General features: G+C 36.8%; 3 protein-coding genes across 9 annotated transcripts; 2 read left to right on the top strand and 1 right to left on the bottom strand.

The window, feature by feature from the left end:
• Window positions 1–3,170: 3,170 nt before the first annotated feature.
• On the top strand, window positions 3,171–7,570 carry LOC121235201. Of its 7 annotated transcripts, none has more exons than XM_041131487.1 (6): window positions 3,171–3,393; window positions 3,734–4,068; window positions 4,181–4,233; window positions 4,582–4,619; window positions 5,897–6,470; window positions 7,140–7,570. In XM_041131487.1, exons 1-6 carry the CDS (start codon window positions 3,335–3,337, stop codon window positions 7,362–7,364), a joined length of 1,284 nt encoding a protein of 427 aa, XP_040987421.1. In that variant the 5' UTR covers window positions 3,171–3,334; the 3' UTR covers window positions 7,365–7,570. The 7 variants fall into 7 exon arrangements, with proteins under 7 accessions (XP_040987421.1, XP_040987418.1, XP_040987420.1 ...); XM_041131484.1 differs by having other exon boundaries at window positions 3,671–4,068; XM_041131486.1 differs by having other exon boundaries at window positions 3,171–3,408.
• A 3,031-nt stretch (window positions 7,571–10,601) lies between these two features.
• On the bottom strand, window positions 10,602–13,595 carry LOC121235200 (multiple organellar RNA editing factor 8, chloroplastic/mitochondrial). The gene is given in 5 exon segments (XM_041131481.1): window positions 10,602–11,247; window positions 11,250–11,668; window positions 12,076–12,141; window positions 12,245–12,342; window positions 13,130–13,595. Coding segments are annotated over 5 exon segments (1,383 nt in total). The 5' UTR covers window positions 13,516–13,595; the 3' UTR covers window positions 10,602–10,833.
• A 2,608-nt stretch (window positions 13,596–16,203) lies between these two features.
• On the top strand, window positions 16,204–18,210 carry LOC121235199 (ABC transporter G family member 10). The gene has a single exon (XM_041131480.1). It carries the CDS (start codon window positions 16,269–16,271, stop codon window positions 18,099–18,101), a length of 1,833 nt encoding a protein of 610 aa, XP_040987414.1. The 5' UTR covers window positions 16,204–16,268; the 3' UTR covers window positions 18,102–18,210.
• The last annotated feature ends 443 nt before the right edge of the window (window positions 18,211–18,653 follow it).

Genomic DNA, 18,653 nt, shown 5'->3' with positions numbered 1-18,653 from the left:
CTTTATTCCAATACTAAAAAATAAAACGAACAAAAAAAGAAAAAGAAAAAAAAAGACAACTTTATTACAAATTCAAACACATGCATACCCCAGATACACGACTTCAATCTTGCTTTGGGAAAGCAAGAAAAAACACAAAGTAACTTTATTTGGAAGTTTGATGTCCAAGATCAGTCTTTGGACCCACCTCAATATTGCTGCAACACATCATCAGACTATATTTCTTTGTATTCTTCTCCAGATACGAAAGAACTTTCTCTCTCTCTCCCTCGGTCTCAAACTCCACGTTTGAGCAGCACAAGAACACCTTCTTCTTCTTCTTCTTGTCGATAGTGTTAAGGTTCAGGTCAAGCTTCTCCTCCTCCTCCTCCTCCTCCTCATGAGCTCCAGCACCGACCTCCACGTTTGAGCAACAAAGCCATAAAGACTTCTTGGAGAAAAACCCACATCTCTTTTTCTGCTTATTCTTCATTTGTGTGAGCACTAATACATGATGGTCGGAGGGCATTTTTGAATGATCGGAATAATTATCTCCAGTTGGAACTGCATCGTAACCCATGATAATATGGGATGAGATGAGACTAATATTAATGCTTTCAAATGATAAGCATGGAGTGGTTCATAAATAGAGTTTTGATTTGCTTCACGAGCAAGTACTAGTCAATGCAATCCGCACGCACATAGAACCAAAACTCTCTACGCGTATTGATTTATTTTTAGATCAAAGTTTTTCTTGGTTTGGCAATGGTTTTTATTTGTTTTACATATCCTGATGCGTGTTCAAATTTAATCTTGATTTTATAACCAGACCAGAGAATTTGAAAACTATAAAGGTGACCGCGTTAAGCAACTATTAAAATAACAAAAAAAGAAAAAAAAAAATCTTCGTTCAAAGTGTAAGATACATGAATTATCGAGTTTGACTTGAGATTGGTTACACAAAAATAAATAATCTCATCTCATATAATTATTATAATTTTTTCAAACTCTCACGTAAAATATAATAAACAATTCAATTTTTTCAAATTTTAAAACAAAAATTATATGAAAAAATTATATTATAATATTATTTTATTCAATTTTTAACAAAACATCTCATCCCATCTAAATTATTTTAACAAATGAGGTCTTACTATTAAAATTTTATGGAATACATCCTATTAAAAAATGAATGGACAATATTGCTTGAAGTGAACAAATAAATAGATTTTTCCATCAATCTTCTAATCTTTTCTATTTATTTTTCTAGATCCAGTGAAATTTTAATAAGATGTAAGCAAAATTAATATCTTTTAATATATTTTTTTTTTTATCTGAATTCAAATATTGTAATACCAAGTAAGATCACTTTCATTTTTTTTTTAAAAGGCAATGTGGTCATGACTTGTTATAATAGTAGTTAACCCATTGTTGACTTAGTGGTTTATTAATAATAAAATAATCCCATTGGTTATGACAATGTCGCAAACCTAATAATAATAATAATAATAATTTTAATTTATCATTTGATGAGTGATTACATATTAATTAATTCTAACCTTAGCATTTTTTTAAAAAAAAAAGGTAGAAGAGGTTACAATTCAAGAGGGGTACATAAATAATGGTGCATTTCTAAAGTTGTTGGCTTCACACTGTATTTATAAATTTAATTAAAAATACATATCATTTAGAAACTTAAAAATGAGATGATTGCAACTAACATTTCCCTCTACTTAAAAAAACCATACATTTAACAGATTGGATAATTTTTTAATAAAACAGATCATCAGCCTGAGTTTAATATTTATTAAATATTTAGGTGCCCAACAAAAATCACATAATATCTGTTATCACAACATAAATAAAAGAGTGAAATTTAATTAAAACATTCTGATCCCAAACTTTTTCTTTTACTTATAAATATGAAGAAAAATACAATCAAGAAAATAGTTAATGAAGCTATTGAGTTTACATGTTTCTATGGAATGCTACTATGAGATAGATATTAAAGTCTAAAAATTGACAAATATTTATTTTATGAAAAGGTTTTACGACAATAAAATTTATAAACTGATTTAATTTATCGTAATATATTAAATAAATTCCTTTTAAAATCAAAGAAGATCTAATACAGCTTAATCAATTGTGAAACTTTTCAAGTTTCAACATATCTATTGGGATTTTATTTTCTTTTAATTTATATTTAGGGCCTGTTTAGCAATACAATTGTTCTCAAATATTCTAAAATATATCATTCCCAAAGATCATTTAAACACAAAACACTTCCAATTTCAAAATTTTAATTTTTTTATTCAATTATCGTCTAATCATTACAACTTTTTCAAATTCTTAAATAAAATACAAAAAATAATACTTTTTTAAGTTTTAAAATAAAATTTATATTCAAATAATTTCTTAATTTTATAATTGTGAGGGAGTAATCCCCAGGACCAGACCTGGGGAGTAGGCCTGGTCCATAAGGCCCGAGGTCAAGGCCTAGGCTAGACCAAGTCGACTCAAGAAGAGGAACAATCAGGCAAAGCACGCTGACAAAAAGACGAAAGGTAGGACAATTTGACACCATTACTAGTCGACTTTTAGGAACATTCCCTGTCCCTGAACCTTGGCATCCGGACAGGTCAGAGAGATGGACGTGTTTGACCTGAATCACAGCGCATTAATGGGACGAAGGCAATCATGCCATGACAGGGAGCCATGCCGCATTTAATGCATCTCGGGGCTAGACATGCCACGACGTGCCTCCTGAAGTGTCAGTACAGGCGCAATTAGGTCTAACAAGTCTGTAGTACAGCAGAGAAGTGGCAGAGACACCCAACCCCCGTTCGAGATTGAACACCACTACCTCCACCTAGGGGACCGACCCAACCAGGTATAAATACCCCCCAGCTAGGGAAGGGGTTCAGATACTTTCATACTTTAATTATCATTCTTCTTAATTGAATATTTCTCTCTCTCTCATTCCCAACTGCTAATTTAAGTATTGAAGGTATAAAGGCCCCAAAGCCCCCATTCTCTATCTCAACAAGACTTAAATCCCGTGCTCAACAGTGTAGAGTTGCCGAGACCGTGAAACATGATCTTAACTATTATAGTTTTATTCTATTTTTTATCACTTATTTTTCAACATTATAGTTTAACAAACGGGCCAAAATTTTTTGTGGTCTGGATGGTCCGTTTAATCCTAATTCGTAAATGCGCACTTGCCCCTTTTTCGTTCAAGTAAGACCGATGCACATTTGCAGGTGAAGTGGGTACCCAAGACGAAGTATCCTGACGGCGAAGCACTCCTCCATGATTCCTTGCTAGTGGGTGCGGCTGTATCATCCTCTCTGAAATGAGATGCCATATTATCAGTTGTAAGTCTCCCACTACCTTACCCATTTCTGGAAGTCGGTCTGTTCTTTTTAAATTTAGTATTTTTCCCCCTTTCTTCTCCGAATTGTTCTCATGTTATTTTGTTCCATTGCCAAGAAACAAGCAGAAACGGAAAAACCCACGTTCAGTGAGCCCAATTTATAGTTTTTTCTGATCAGTAGTGAGCCTAATTAACATCTAAGTTCTGTTTGACGAGCTTTGAGGTTTAGTTTCTTTACTTTCAGGGGTCGAGCTTGGATTCTCAAGGTTATAGCTTGATAGATTTATTTTTAATCACTCATTTGCTTTCTATCAGGGGATCGTCTTTTCTACATCATCCCAATCATTTTTCAATGCCGCTGTTTGGTAATGTGGTCAGGTGCGCGCAATGCAGTGCAAACGCAGTGAACTTGAATAATCATGTAGCTGTGGTGAAGAACATGTCTTCCTCATTGGCCTTCAATCGTTCTTTTCCAAGATATCATCCTTTTGCAACCTTACAAATCAGTGTCGGTGTGGGAGATGCATTTAATTCTAGCAAGTGTCACCAGTCAAAAGTTTCTGAGAAAGTGATTTTGGGCGAGGATAAGGTTGTTGGTTACATTGACTTTGTAGAAGGTATTGAAGATGATAAGGAAAGGCAAAGACGAAGAAAGATAGGGTTAGCAAACAAGGGGAGAGTGCCGTGGAACAAGGGCAAGAAACATAGTGCAGGTAACTGCATTTAGGATGTATCCCTATCAAATTTTGTCTCCCTGATTGTAACTCTTTCTGTAAACGAGAAATTATCATCGGATCTGAAGTCCTTATGTACTGTACAATGTAGAGACTTGTCAGCGTATCAAGCAAAGAACAATAGAAGCTTTGAGAGACCCCAAGGTGAAGTCATGTAAGATTCAGTTAACTTTAGGATCTTTTTTGTTTCCACGGGATGTTGTCTAGCTCGCAGGTGATATTCGTTTTGAAAGGCAGAACCATAGAATTGTTTCTGCAGATTTTTGGATCTTCATTTTGTTCATTTTTCTTTTGCAGTATATTTCATTGTAAAGAGCAAACTTACTATCCTTTCAATATAAAATCCTTGTTGTCTCATTTTAGTGCTTTCTTTATTCTTTATTATGTATTCGTTGAAAGATAGTACAGACGTTGCAAAAACCTTTTTTTTATATAGATAGTTGTTTTTAATTCCTGACACTTCTTTCTGCTTTTCTTCCTTAACAATTTCAGGTAAGGAAGAAGATGTCTGAACATCCACGTCCTCACAGGTAATCTTGGTATGCCTACTATATGTCCTCCGCCAGCCTCTATGTTTCAGTTCCTTCTTCCAAGTTAGTTTTTTTTTTTTGTTTTGTTTTTTAAGTTTTTTTTGCCTATCTATCTTCTATTATTCTGCTTATTGCTAGTGAAAAAAGCAAGGGCAGCTTCTTGATTGGCACTGCCTACGGTTCCAGTCAAATTGTCCTTTCACAACCTTGCGAGATTGAATTTGCTAACATCACTCGCCTGAACTTCACGCTAATCTCTCTTTGATTTTTCAGGCCCTTTTCATGCTGGCATCACTTTTTTTTTTTCTATTTTTACTTATGAAAAACTCTAAATTATCGGCATCATTTTGACATTAGGATATGGTTGTGCGGGGTGCAAAATAGATAAATTCTTAAAAACTTACAACCAAGTATGTGTATGAAGGAATTAAAACATTCCCTTTTTATTTATTTCCTATCATTCATGTGAAAAATAATTTAGGAGAAGGAAGTACATATTAAAGAGTCCTGCATTGTACCTCTTATATGGGCTTCGAAGCACTATTTTCAATTTCGTACCGTACCGGCCGATACGGCCGATATTTCCCGTACCGGCCGATGGGCCGGTACAGGTACCATATACGTTTCGTACTGGCCCAAATATCAGCCATACCGGCCGGTACCGGTCGTACCGGCCTCAATTTCGGTCTGTACCGGCCTATATTTCATCGGCCTTCAATTTTTTTATTTTTTATTTTTTTTCATTTTTTAAACTACAAGCTTATTTTTTAACCCCCAATTCAGACTAGACTATTTATAATTTATATATATTTATATATAATTTATTCATATATCGACTATCCTGAAACGGTACACGAAACGGTACCGGTACCGAAATATTTCGTTCCAGTGCCTTGACCAGTACGGCTTCTGGTACGGTATTCAAAACATTGCTTCGAAGACATTTTCTATACTGTAAATATTTTCCTTTTTAAGTGTTCCATTGATCAAAAAGAAAGAAGAAAAGAAAAAAAAAATGTTGTAAGATTTTCTTAGTGTTGGTAAGTAAGTTACGGTGATCGTGATCACTCAACAAGAATCTTCCTGTGGCTGGTAGAATTTGACCTTCCTCTGTTCTAGATTCACCTTAGGCTTAAAGGTAAGCATGAAATTGAGGTCAACTTTTGACTCATTGGTGGATCTATGTATGCTTGATAGGTCTCTTACCATTTCAGTTTTCTTGACCTCAACCTTGACTAGTAGACTTATTAACATGGACACTATCTACCTTTTTACAGCGATCATATCAAGGCAAAAATAAGCTCTTCACTTCGAAGTATTTGGCAAGAGCGCTTAAAATTGAAATGGTCAAGAGAAAGGTTCTTCTGTTCATGGCAAGAAAGTATAGCAGAAGCAGCTAAGAAAGGTGAGACTGACCAGCTAGAGCTAGAATGGGATAGCTACGATAAGATAAAACAAGAAATGGTCCTCCAACAGCATCAGTGGGTAGTAGAAAAGGCAAAGGCAAAGCAAGTGGCAAAGACAAGAGCAGAGAAAATCATTCTTTTGTGGGCAGAAAGCATAGCAAAAGCAGCTAAGAAAGGAGGGACAAACCAGCAAGAGCTAGATTGGGATAGCTATGATAAGATAAAACAAGAGGAAGTCTTCCGACAGCTTCGGTGGACTGCAGAAAAGGCGAAGGCAAAGGAGAGGAAAAATATAAGGGCAAGGCTTGCTCAAAAGAGAAAAGAACTGCAAGAGAAGGCAAGAGCGAGAGGAGAGATTGAGGTAAAGACACACAGAAAGTCAAAGGAAGACAAAGATGACTTGGCTGTTGTCCAAGAGTCAAATCTTAAGCAGAGACTGACAAAGGTAATTTGCCCCAAGGGAGTTCATGGGTTTAAACGATGGAAAAATAATTTATTTCACTATTTGAATCAGAAAAGAAAATTATTTAGTATTTAGTATTTAGGGCCTATAATAAATATGATTCCATTAAGCTTGTCATCGTTGCATATGGATAAGCAGATAGATGAGGGAACTGTTTCTAGAAGCAGACTAGTAATTATCTTTTAGGGTGCAGCCTAGTGATCAAAGGGCGAGCTTGGGATGGGCTGTAGACTCAGACATCCTGGGTTCGATTCCCCAGTAGGAGTTCTCCTGGATACCTGATACACACTTTTGGCAGGTGAGGTTGTGTATACAAAGTTTACTCCTAAGGGGTGGTCTAAAGGGCCTTGCCTTGGTTGAGTTTCACTTTATGCCCGACTCTCAGTGCACATTATAGCTTAATGTCTGTGCATGGAACGAGTGGGACTTGACAATATGGGCTTCTATCCAGTTTACAGGAAACGAGGGCCATTGTGCTCTCTCTTTAGTTTTCTCTTGACCATTGGAAGGAAATTGCTAATTTGATTCAAATTATATCATGGCTAATTTCTTTGGGCTCCATGCATCATGTTTGTATCTTTACAACGTGATTCTATAATGATTTTCCAGTGTTGTATTATGTAATGAACCTGTTTTTTGTCTGACCTTTAGATTCACACAAAGTCCATAAATGATCAACTAGCTGATCGAGGGGACACAGTGGCTTTGCATTTTGGAGCCTTGGAGAAATTGAATCTAGAACACATAAAGAGAGAAAAGACACGGAGGGAAGTTTCACTCGCTGATCAGATCCAAGCTGCCAGGAAGAAAAAGGAATCCCTGGCTAGGGAAGTTGTGGCAGCTCATACTCTGATTACTGATCCAATAGAAATATGAGTAAGCTTTGGTTTCCACCGTTTAACAAACAGTAAATCTAGAATGTATGAAGACAAGGTAACGAGGTAACCACTCCTAATTTTGATAATTTTCTTGTTTTTGCAATAGCTCATGCTTTGTTCAATTGTTCACGATCTACTCAGTAGAAATGTTGATATCGTGCGACAGCCACCCCCATTTTAATAGTTTTAAGATCCCAATTCTCATTTCTTCTCCCGTGAATCATTGTCATCATTGCTGAATTTCATCGATGCCTAAGCAAGGTCAATTGTTCTGCAACCATTTGATTCAGGTCTCCATTTGGGACATGGACTGAGTTTCTGGTTGTACATTGGAAAATGTTTAGCCGGCCCTTCAGGAGCTAAATTTCTGGTAGTAAGTACTTCATTGGAAAATATCTGCATGGAACGATGAAATACCTGACGTGTTCATCTATATGTTGCATTATAAGATTTCCATAATTGTACCAAATCTTTTAATTCCCCAGACCAGTTTTACCTGACGAGTTTCGAGGGCTTTAATAAAAATGAATTTTCATATTAGTTGGAGACGTTGGATGCTGTATGGTTAACAATTTTTTTTCATATGCGATTCTCTCTGCATGCTTCATTAAATCAGACCAGAAGACAGCTTTCGAGCTCCAAATATCAAGATTCTGCATGTTCCATTGTGTTGAAGGGCCATGGCTTGGAGGAAATGACACAACCATATTCTTTTTTGGTTTACTTATGGTCTATTGTCATGACATTAATTACTGTAATTAATGTGACAGCGAGGACAACAATTCAACAAAGACGATGACAATGATTGGTGGTATGGAAACGATAATTAATATAAAGTAATAATGGTGGTTTAGAGATGACGATAATGGTGATTGGTAATGGCCCAAAAAAAGTCGGATGATGATTGGAAATTGGATTTGGGTGTTTGAAATTTCATACTGTCTTATAGCTTTTTTGTGAATCATTGAACTGAGGACTAACAGTGGGATTTTGAAGTTCAATATTGCCCCCCTGTTGAAAATTTCCCTATTCAACATCCTTTTTTGGATTTCCAATCATACTTCCTTTTTTTTTTTTTTGTCCCATTGGGCTTTCAAAACATACTTAGAAAGTCCGTTTGAACATACTCAGAGCTCGCCCATGTAAAACCGACTTGTTCATGTCACTTGCGCGCGGTACTTCGATGTCTATTAGTAGGGGTGATACCTGCCCCTTACGGGGCGGGGGAGGGAAATTTTTTCTCGTACCCTGCCCTTGCATCTTCCATGCGAGGGCAGGGTACCCTGTCCGCTGGCCGGGGTGGACCTCCATCCGTCCGCACCCCCACATGGACGGCGACGGCGACGACGACGGATGGGACGGAGTGCAAGTCGTGCGAGTTCTTACCTTCAGTGACGTAGATGAAGAGAGAGGGACCGGGTGCGAGTCGTGCGATGGCAACGGCGAAGGGGACGACGATTAGGGGTGTCAAATTGTATTAACGGGTCGTGTTCGTGTTGTGTCAAAACATGTATATTATACTATATAGGTCAATTCTAACCCAACCCTTTAAGCTTATCGTGTCAAAATCTCAAACCCTAACACGACCTATTAACATAACGGGTCGTGTCGTGTCAACCCGTTTTGACCCGTTTATGTAAATGGATTAAACAGACCTAAAATTAACCCATTGATCTAGTTAAGTTTAGCATAATTTTATATAAATGTTAAAATCACAATATTTATAAAAAATATAAAACTAACTACAAGTCCAAACTTACAATTCAAACAATAAAAATATCGAAATTAAAATCTCAAAAATTTTATTTTTTAGGTATAAGGGTATAATTGTAACTTTAACTTTCTTAACAGGTCATAACGGGTTGACCCGTTATCAAACCGTTAAGCTATCGTGTCGTAACGGGTCAACCCCTTTTGACTCGAACCCGTTAAAGCTAAACCCTAACCCGCTTTTATCGTGTCGTGTTCGTGTTAGGTTAACGGGTCGTGTCACATATTGCCACCCCTAATGACGATGCAGAGAGAGGGACCGGTTGCGAGACGCCGATAACTCAGAGAGAGGGAGAGACTAAGAGCGAGCTAGCGAGAGAGAAGTGAGAATGAAGAAGGTTCGGAAATCGAGAGGAGGGGCGGGGGGGGGTGGGTTTTTTTTTTTCGTTTTCTTTAAATATATATTTATATATATATATATATATATATATAAATCCACAGGGGGCGAGGCGGGGTATATAAGGGGTAGGGGTCACCCCCATCCCGCCCCAGCCCCTGGAGGTAAGCCCAGATGCAGGCGGGTAAGCCCAGATGCGGGTGGGTGGTCCCGCCCCCCCGCATCTGCCGGACGGGGTGATCTGCCCCGCTGCACAGGGGCGGGGTAGAAGCGGGGCCGGGCCCCGCTGCCCACCCCTATCTATTAGGATTCACGCACTAGTTCGAGCAATTGCGCCCACAGCAGTCCCTGGCCCATGAAAAATTATTTTAGGCCTTATTTGTTTCAAAAAACTTTTATACTCATTTCATTTCATCTAATTATTAGAACTTTCTCAAATTCTCATACAAAATAAAATAAATAATTAAAAAAATGTATTCTAATAATATTTTATTTAACTTTAAATCTTAACTCATCTCATCTGCAAAAACAAACAAGGCCTTAACCTTCCTATCACTGATGTGGGAGGATGTTTCAATCTGCTAAAATTGGTCATAAAATTATGAGAAATAATTTATACAAGCCCCAAATAGACAAGCCTCATACAAGCCTTTGTAAAAAAGTAAACTCCACTTGAAAAAAATATAAAAAACTATTATTTATTAATGAGACCTATTGTTTTATAAAAAGCTTGCATGATGCTTGTTTATTTGAGACTTGTATCTAGCATTACTCTAAAATTATATGCGCGTCAGGTGTCAACCACTAAACCGAATGCCACTGGAGAGAGAAAAAAAAAATCAAAAATCTTTGTTTACTGTCGTCTCTCTCACATTTAAACAGAAAAATGAGATTTGTAATAGAACAGAACATTGCTGCAAGGAAGGCCATACTTCGACATCCAAACTTCTGTTGGAGAACAACCAAATGGGCAACACCCAAAATCTGCAATACAAGAAACCGTACGAAAAAACAGAGCAGCATAAATAACGGACGGATACATTCATACAAAGCAAACAAAGGCAATGCCAAGTGCATAAAATTTAAATCTGGAGCCGTTTCTGTCAACCTCACAGAACAAGAAGGTCGTCAAAACAAAAAGTGATACATCTGATCTACCATTGTAATTGTAGAAATATTCAGTTGAACATACAACCAGGTCTTTAAGCAGCATCAGTGTGCCACAAGTAACATTAATACTGCCCAGTATCTTAATAAAACGATGAACATAATACCACAACCCCTAGAAAGCTTTGGAGCTCCTTACTTATCTACAGCATGCCTTTGGGCATGAGCAGCATCTCTCTCTTAGGGGCACACTTCAACCTGAGTAAGGGTATCCACCAGGCCCCATGTCCCTATTTGGAGGGTAGCTATTCGGGTGCTCTCTGTTTGGCATGTTATTACCCCATCCAGGATTAGGTGGCCCTCCACCCATGTTGTTTGGTTGCACGCCTCCCATGTTGTTTGGTGGAATGCCTCCCATGTTATTTGGCGGAATGCCTCCCATGTTGTTTGGTGGAACGCCTCTCATATTCGGCGGCATGCTGCCCATGTTGTTTGGCGGCACCCCTCCCATGTTGTTCGGCGGCACCCCTCCCATGTTTGGTGGCACATTGTAGTTGGGTGGCCTATAGTTGTTGGGCTGCACGTTGTTGTTTGGTGGGAACCCGCTATAGTTGTTACCACCCATATTGTTATTGGGTGGGAAACCACTGAAGTTGCTGGGGGGTTTCCACCCATGTTGTTTGGGGGTACTCCAGACATGTTGGGAGGAATTCCAGCCATATTCGGGCCAGGATTCTGCATAGTCTGATTTGGCATAGGAGGCCTATTTTGATAATCAGGTGTACCAGCCATATTCGGGCCAGGATTCTGCATAGTCTGATTCGGCATAGGAGGCCTATTTTGATAATCAGGCGCACCAGCCATATTGGGCCCAGGATTCTGTGTAGTCTGATTAGGCAGAGGAGTCCTATTCGGAAAATCTCGGTTCTGCATGTTTTCTCTCCTCCTCTCGAAATTTCTTGATCTATCAAAGTTACGAGGTCTGTCATTGCGCCTATTTCTCTCATTTGCTCGAGCATTGTTTCTTATCCATTCCTCATGGTACTTGGGGTCATAAGGAACTGCTTCACCATTAATGAAAGGTTCACCTGCAAAAAGCAAAGCAAAGATCAGAAGGTACAAAATCAAATGCAAGATTCTGCTTGACAACAAATTTTTTCCCCTCATTTTACAGCTTTCTCTTTCTGATTATTTTACTTGCCAAAGTCCAGTGATTCAAATGTCCCAATTCCATACTTTGGTACCCTAAGCCCTAATGATGGCAGTCAACACATTTAACATCTGTCCTTCAACAGCATACGTGCACTCAGAAGACAATGGAGAAAAATTAATCTAGAAAACCAATCAACTTCAGTAAATTTGATTCTCAGAACAAGGAAAAAAAGAAACAATAAACTAGCACTCCTATAGATGATAACATATACTATAGCATGACCTTCTTTTTAGCAACTTCCAAATACCATGTGAATATGAGATAAAACTGGCACTAAATTACCTCCATAATCTTTGTTCTTCACATCCAAATAGGAATCAGGAAGAACCCATCTGACTCCGGGCAATTCTGCAACATTAAAAACAAAATCAATGAGAACTTCCATCTACAAAAATCTCCACGAATATTAACACTTATAAGGCAGAAGCAGATCACTTGAAAGAGGATAAACCTTTGATCTTGTACGAAAGTTCTTCAGACACAAGAGCCCCAAATGCATAGTAACATCTAGTTGAAACTGAGTAGATCTTCATCCTTGCTTCTTCCTCACTGAAAAATTCAGTAAAGAATTTTCCTTTAAATAGCACATGGAGAACTAAAGGCATTTCCACAGATGCTATTAATTTAAGCCAACCTATAGGCATAATTTGATAATGATTCATATCTTATGAGCATTTTCACCAAACCTAAAGCCAAAAATCAGCCATGGTCCTTTCACATACAATACAACGCAGTGTTATTCTTCAGCCTAGTGACATTGTACTCTCACCGTGTTAATAGGAAACAGAGTGCCGAAGAACACACTTATATAATGTTCTAGTAAAACAATCTGCCAATGCGGATTTCTCCAGTAAATTGAGAGTGGTATAAATTTCCACTATATCCAGATTGCACTCACCCTCTCTATTTTTCCCTTCCCTAACTAGCGGTGTTCTTGGTGGCCAAATACATAGATGTAAAACCATTACATTCATACTATCTAGAAGGTTTTAATTAAAATAAAACCCCATTTCAACCGAATATACACAAAAGATCCCACTTCTGAAATCATATTAGCAAAAAAAAAAAAAAAAAAACTATATAGAAGATGAAAATTACACCCCCGATTATATTGACTTGATTTAAAAAAAAAAAATCATTTTAAAATTTTCTGGCAAATCAAGTCTTGCCATGTCAATAAAATAGAGTCTACTTTACACGCTTCCAAATTATAGAGTTTTTCATATAGGTCAGGCACCGTCAACACTTTCATCTTCCTTTTCTCTCATTCCCCTTCGTTTTCTGAAAAGAACAGAGACGAAATCAAATAAAAGTGAATTAAAGAGATAACCATCACCTTCCGACGACCTTGGCCAGAGTTTTGATGTAGCTATCGATTATATCGTCCCTTGGAGGGTCTCCCTCGGGCTTCTCCATCACGACAAGCCAGTGCTCGAAATCGCACCCATCAAGCAAGATTGTCTCCTTGGGGGGCCGGTTCGACCAGTTGGGGTTTGGATCGTTAAGCGAGGACGACGTCGCACGCGTCGCGAACCCTCTCAATGGAGTCGCCTGAGAAACTCGGCGCAGGGACACGCAAACCGCAGCGAGGGGACGGAATAGCGAGAGGGAGGAGATAGAGGAGCGAGAGGCGGTGGGGGCCGAGGAGTAGAAAGAGCGGGAGAGGAAGGAGGCTAGGGTTAAGGTTTTGGGGAGAGAGCGAGAAAAAGAGTGTATCGCCATGGCTGTAAAGAGCGAGAGAGATTCTCTGAGAGGGGAGAAAAACCCTAGAGTGAGTGTCGGAAATGAGGGTTTTGGCTCTTTGGGGGGTTTTTATTCGGAGATGGATATTCGGAGGTTCGGAAATGCCCCTAGATTTTTAGGAAATGCCTTTTTGGCCATTTTTTTTTTAATAAAATTATTTTAAACCTTCGAACAGATCAATTGAGTGGTTTGTACAAATTTTCGTAGACAAGTCTTATTATATTTTACGTAAAAAAGTATATCTCATCGTAAAAAAAGTGTAAAAAAAAATTATTTTTAAATGGAACCTATATTTTTATAAAAGATATGCATGAGATTTGTTTATTGGGTAGTACTATTGTTCTGTACAGTTTTTATCGTTGGACGTGCTCATTAGTATAAATTTTATTTTTTATTTTTTATTTACATTTTTTTATCATATTTAAATATTTTAAAAAATAAAAAATATACCAATACATTAATAATCATTTCTTTAATCAGTAAATAAAAAAATTTAAAATAAATTAAATACATAAACAATCAAAATGAGAAGATAAAATGAGACAATATAATAATATTATTCTTATTTATTTAAAATTTATATCTAACGATAGAATTATATTTATTTTAATAAATTGACTAAAAGATAAGTAAGCAATATGCTTTAAAAACTCTCCGTATTTATAAAATGTGAAAATTCTCATTCAATATATGTAAAAGATTCTCCTCCAATTTTGTAGCACGCAATCTCGCCAGTTGGGATGCTATCTGGGATATAATAGGAAGCATCACTCCTAACTTGTTTACATTATTTGTTTTTACAATTATTTTCAATTCATTTCATCTAATTTAATTATTATAAGAGTAATATTAGATATAATCTTAGGGCATGCAAACCCCATCCACTCCTTTTGTAAAAGAGTAGAGTCTACTATTAAAAAATTAATTTTTTCATGTAAGTTCCATAATATCCACTTTTTTTCAAAATGAGTGCGCGAAGCTTACACACTTTAGAACTACAAATATAATTTCTTTTATTACAACTTTCTTAAATTTTTACACAAAATAAAATAAACAATTTAACTTTTTCAAATCTCAAAATAAAAATAATATTAAAAAAATATATTCTAACAATATTTTATTTAATTTTTAAATTTAATTTTAACTCATCTCATCTCATCTCATATACGAAAACAAACAACGATGCTCTCGTCTTTACTACCTGTCTTAATTTTCTTCTTCTCTCTTTCTATTTTACCTTTATTTATAAAGAAAATGTATGAAATATATTAGGATGTTATTTGTTATTAACTTAGCATTAAATAATTAAAAATTATTTAATATTCTTTAATTATGTGTCAACTCATTTAATATTATATTGTATACACTAAGGTTACGTTTAGATAGTGAGAATATTTGAGAAGTGTTGAGAATGTTTGTGAATAGTAATGAAAAAATAATAATAGAATAATAAATAGTAGGTAAAAAGTAATAAATAGTAAAAAAATAAGTAAAAAATAATAATAAAGTAAAACATAATAATAAAAATATTTAAAATACTCTTAATATCCAAACGTAACCTAAAAAAGATGATTGACTGGCAATTTTTTCAAACCCTAAACTTGGCCACTTCTTACAACCGTGGATCAACTTACAAAATCCAGGTCATCCAAGCTGAGCTGGGCTAAACATAGCGGCCTGCCTTCTAGTTGCATAATGTGGATTGTTGAGCCACTTCAATCTGTTTTCTTCAATGCAAGGGGCGGGATATCAACTTGGTCTCTTTTATTTTCATAATTATTTTTATCTCATCTCATCTTATTTTATCTAATTATTATAATTTTTTAAAATTTTTAAATAAAATAAAATAAACAATTTAATTTCTTCAAATTTTAAAATAAAAATAATATTAAAAAATATATTCTAACAATATTTTATTCAACTTTCAACTTTTATCTCAATTTATCTCATCTGTAAAAACAAACGAGATCGAAGTCTTTAGATGAGATTTGAACCCCTAGGAATTGGCTCAAGTGGTAAAGGTCTTGGACTAGGGATATGTTTCTCCTAAGATTTTTTTCTTAAAGTACTCAAGGCGCGCTTGTGGACAACTTCTTATCGAGAGTATGTGCACCCTAATATTAGTCAGAGACTGCTCCTAGACACCAAATGCAAATAAAAATATATATATCATTTGTCTAACTACAAGATTTAAGGACCCTTGGACCTTTACTCATAAGGTCCTATTGTTAGTAAAATCTGCCCTTTGTTAGATTAATTTGGAGCAAGAAATGTCCTCTCTCTCTCCTCTTTGCAGTTTCCAACCTAACTGCTTAGTTGTGGGTTATGGTGGGGGAAGATGGTGAGGCAACCAACACCAACCCTGCTCAGTCAACGTTAGGTTTACCTGGAAAAGTGGAAAAGGCTTCCCAAGTAATTAGCCCCTCCTTTCTTTCTTCAGCTTTCTTGAAGCAGTCTTCCAAATGACGTTCCAAACCCCATCAGAAGTCCCATTTTGGAATGTAAAATCAACTCAAGCCCGTGCTCATGTGCTGTCTAAGCCCATGCATGCCAAATATCTATATTGGCTTCTCAAGCTTTTTAACTTCCAACTTTGTTACACCTAGTTTGGTGTGTTAGCTCATCTTCTCTTCTTCTTCTTCTTCTTCTTCTTCTTCTTCGTCGTCGTCTTCTTCTTCTTCACATTCCAATCTAACATTTTATATTTCCTTTCTTTCACTGTGTTTCTCTCGATGGAATTGCCAGTGAAGGGGCCGGTTTCCGGGAGCCGGAGAGTTCCTTATGGAATAGAAACCAAAAATCTGTCCTACAAAATATGCGGTCGCCTTGATGAATTGAGTGGAGTGTGTTGTTGTGGAACTCCAAAGAGACCTCCTACATTCATTTTGAAGGAAGTAAATTGTGAAGCAAGGCCCGGGGAAATCACCGCGATAGCTGGTCCTAGCGGAGCTGGAAAAACCACTCTGCTAGAGACCCTTGCTGGAAAGATACCACCGAGGAAAGTGTCAGGTCAGGTATTGGTGAATGGTTGGGCTATGGACGCTAAACGTTTTATGAGAATATCAGGATATGTCACTCAAGATGATGCTTTGTTTCCCCTACTAACAGTAGAAGAAACACTCATGTACAGTGCTTTGCTGAGGCTAAAGGATGGGAAAAAGGAGGCTGCCATTAGAGTAAAAGAGCTAATGAAGGAGCTGGGGTTGGATCATGTTGCAGGTTCAAGGATCGGTGGTGGATCAAATCGAGGCATTTCGGGTGGGGAAAGGCGGAGAGTTTCTATTGGAGTCGATTTAGTTCATGACCCGGCTGTTATTTTGATTGACGAACCAACATCTGGATTGGATTCAGCCTCAGCCCTTCATGTGGTCTCATTGCTTAGAACAATGGTAATAAGTCACGGTAAGACAATTGTTTTAACCATCCACCAACCTGGTTTTCGAATCCTTGAGCTGTTTGATCGCATTGTTTTGCTTGCAAATGGATTTGTCATGCATAATGGATCACTGAATCTTCTTGAAGAAAGGCTTAGGTTTTCTGGCCATTTCCTTCCCCCGCATGTTAATGTGCTTGAATTCGCAATTGATGTCATAGAAAGCTTAGCAATTCAAACTTCAGACACTCCCAGCAACAGAAATATATTCGAAGATCAGAAAGATTTTGAAGAAAACAAGGATGAAGATCATCAAATGCGTAAGAGTGAATACTCTAGAAATGCTAGATTTGAGGAGGTTCTAATACTAGGACAGAGATTTTGCAATAACATATTCAGAACCAAGCAACTCTTTGCCACGAGAGTCATACAAGCTTTAGTAGCTGGATTTGTACTCGGGACAATATTCCTGAAGGTTGGTAATGAGCAAGGGCGAGTAGCATTGCAAGCCAGAATTGGGTTTTTCGCCTTCAGCCTCACCTTCTTGCTATCTTCCACAACTGAAGGACTGCCAATTTTCTTGCAAGAGAAAAGAATTTTGATGAATGAGACTTCAAGAGGAGCATATAGAGTATCTTCTTATGTGATCGCAAACACCCTCGTCTTTCTTCCTTTCCTTTTAATGGTTGGTCTTCTCTACACAATCCCAGTGTATTGGCTAGTCGGTTTAAGGAGGGAAATCAATGGATTCCTTTACTTTTCTCTGGTGGTTTGGATGGTTCTCTTGATGTCCAATTCTTTTGTAGCATGTTTCAGTGCCTTAGTTCCAAACTTCATCATGGGCAACTCTGTGATTTCAGGGTTAATGGGTTCTTTCTTTCTCTTTTCTGGGTATTTCATATCAAAGGAAAACATACCTAGTTACTGGATTTTCATGCATTATTTGAGTTTGTTCAAGTACCCGTTTGAGTGTTTCATGGTAAATGAGTATGGAGGAGAGCAAGGGAGGAGCAGGTGCGTGACATTTGAGGAAGGACAATGCAATTTGAACGCAAACGGGTTTCTAGAACAGCAAGGTCTTAAGGAGTCACAGAAATGGAGCAATTTAATCGTGATGTTGGGATTCATCATTGGGTATAGAGTGCTATCTTTTATCATTTTGTGGTGCAGATGTTACAAAACCAGAAACTAACGAGATGAACTTTACAAATCGTTTCAGTATTTTTTATTATTATTTATATTATCCAAATAATGTATTATCTTTACATGTATTGTACGTTTATTTTCTTATAAGCTACTAAGTAAATAATGATTTGTACCTCTCACTTTGCACTTGAATGCCAATGTTACCATATCAATCAACTTTCTATTTCTACTAATGATCGTGTAGCCTAGTAATACTACTTCTCTTAAATTCGAGATTTGAGGTTCGAATCACAGTGGATACGGATTTACGAGGAAGAGTCTTTAGATAAGGAAAAAAATATCTCAGTTTATTGTTCATGCTTTCCCCTTCTGGGTAATACAAAGAATATGCCAAATTGAGAAATGTATTTCCCAATTTGCATATTAATGAAATTTAGGCTTCGTTTGGTTCTTAAACAAATCTCAACTCATTATTATAACTTTTTCAAATTTCAATACAAAATATAATAAACAATTCAACTTTTTCAAATTTCAAAATAATAATAATATTAAAAAATAATATTCTAACAATATTTTATCATCTCAACTTAATTCAACT

The sequence above is a fragment of the Juglans microcarpa x Juglans regia genome, chromosome 6D, assembly GCF_004785595.1.
Source record: "Juglans microcarpa x Juglans regia isolate MS1-56 chromosome 6D, Jm3101_v1.0, whole genome shotgun sequence".
NCBI classification, from domain to species: domain Eukaryota; kingdom Viridiplantae; phylum Streptophyta; class Magnoliopsida; order Fagales; family Juglandaceae; genus Juglans; species Juglans microcarpa x Juglans regia.
This window is presented reverse-complemented; position numbering and strand designations above follow the sequence as displayed.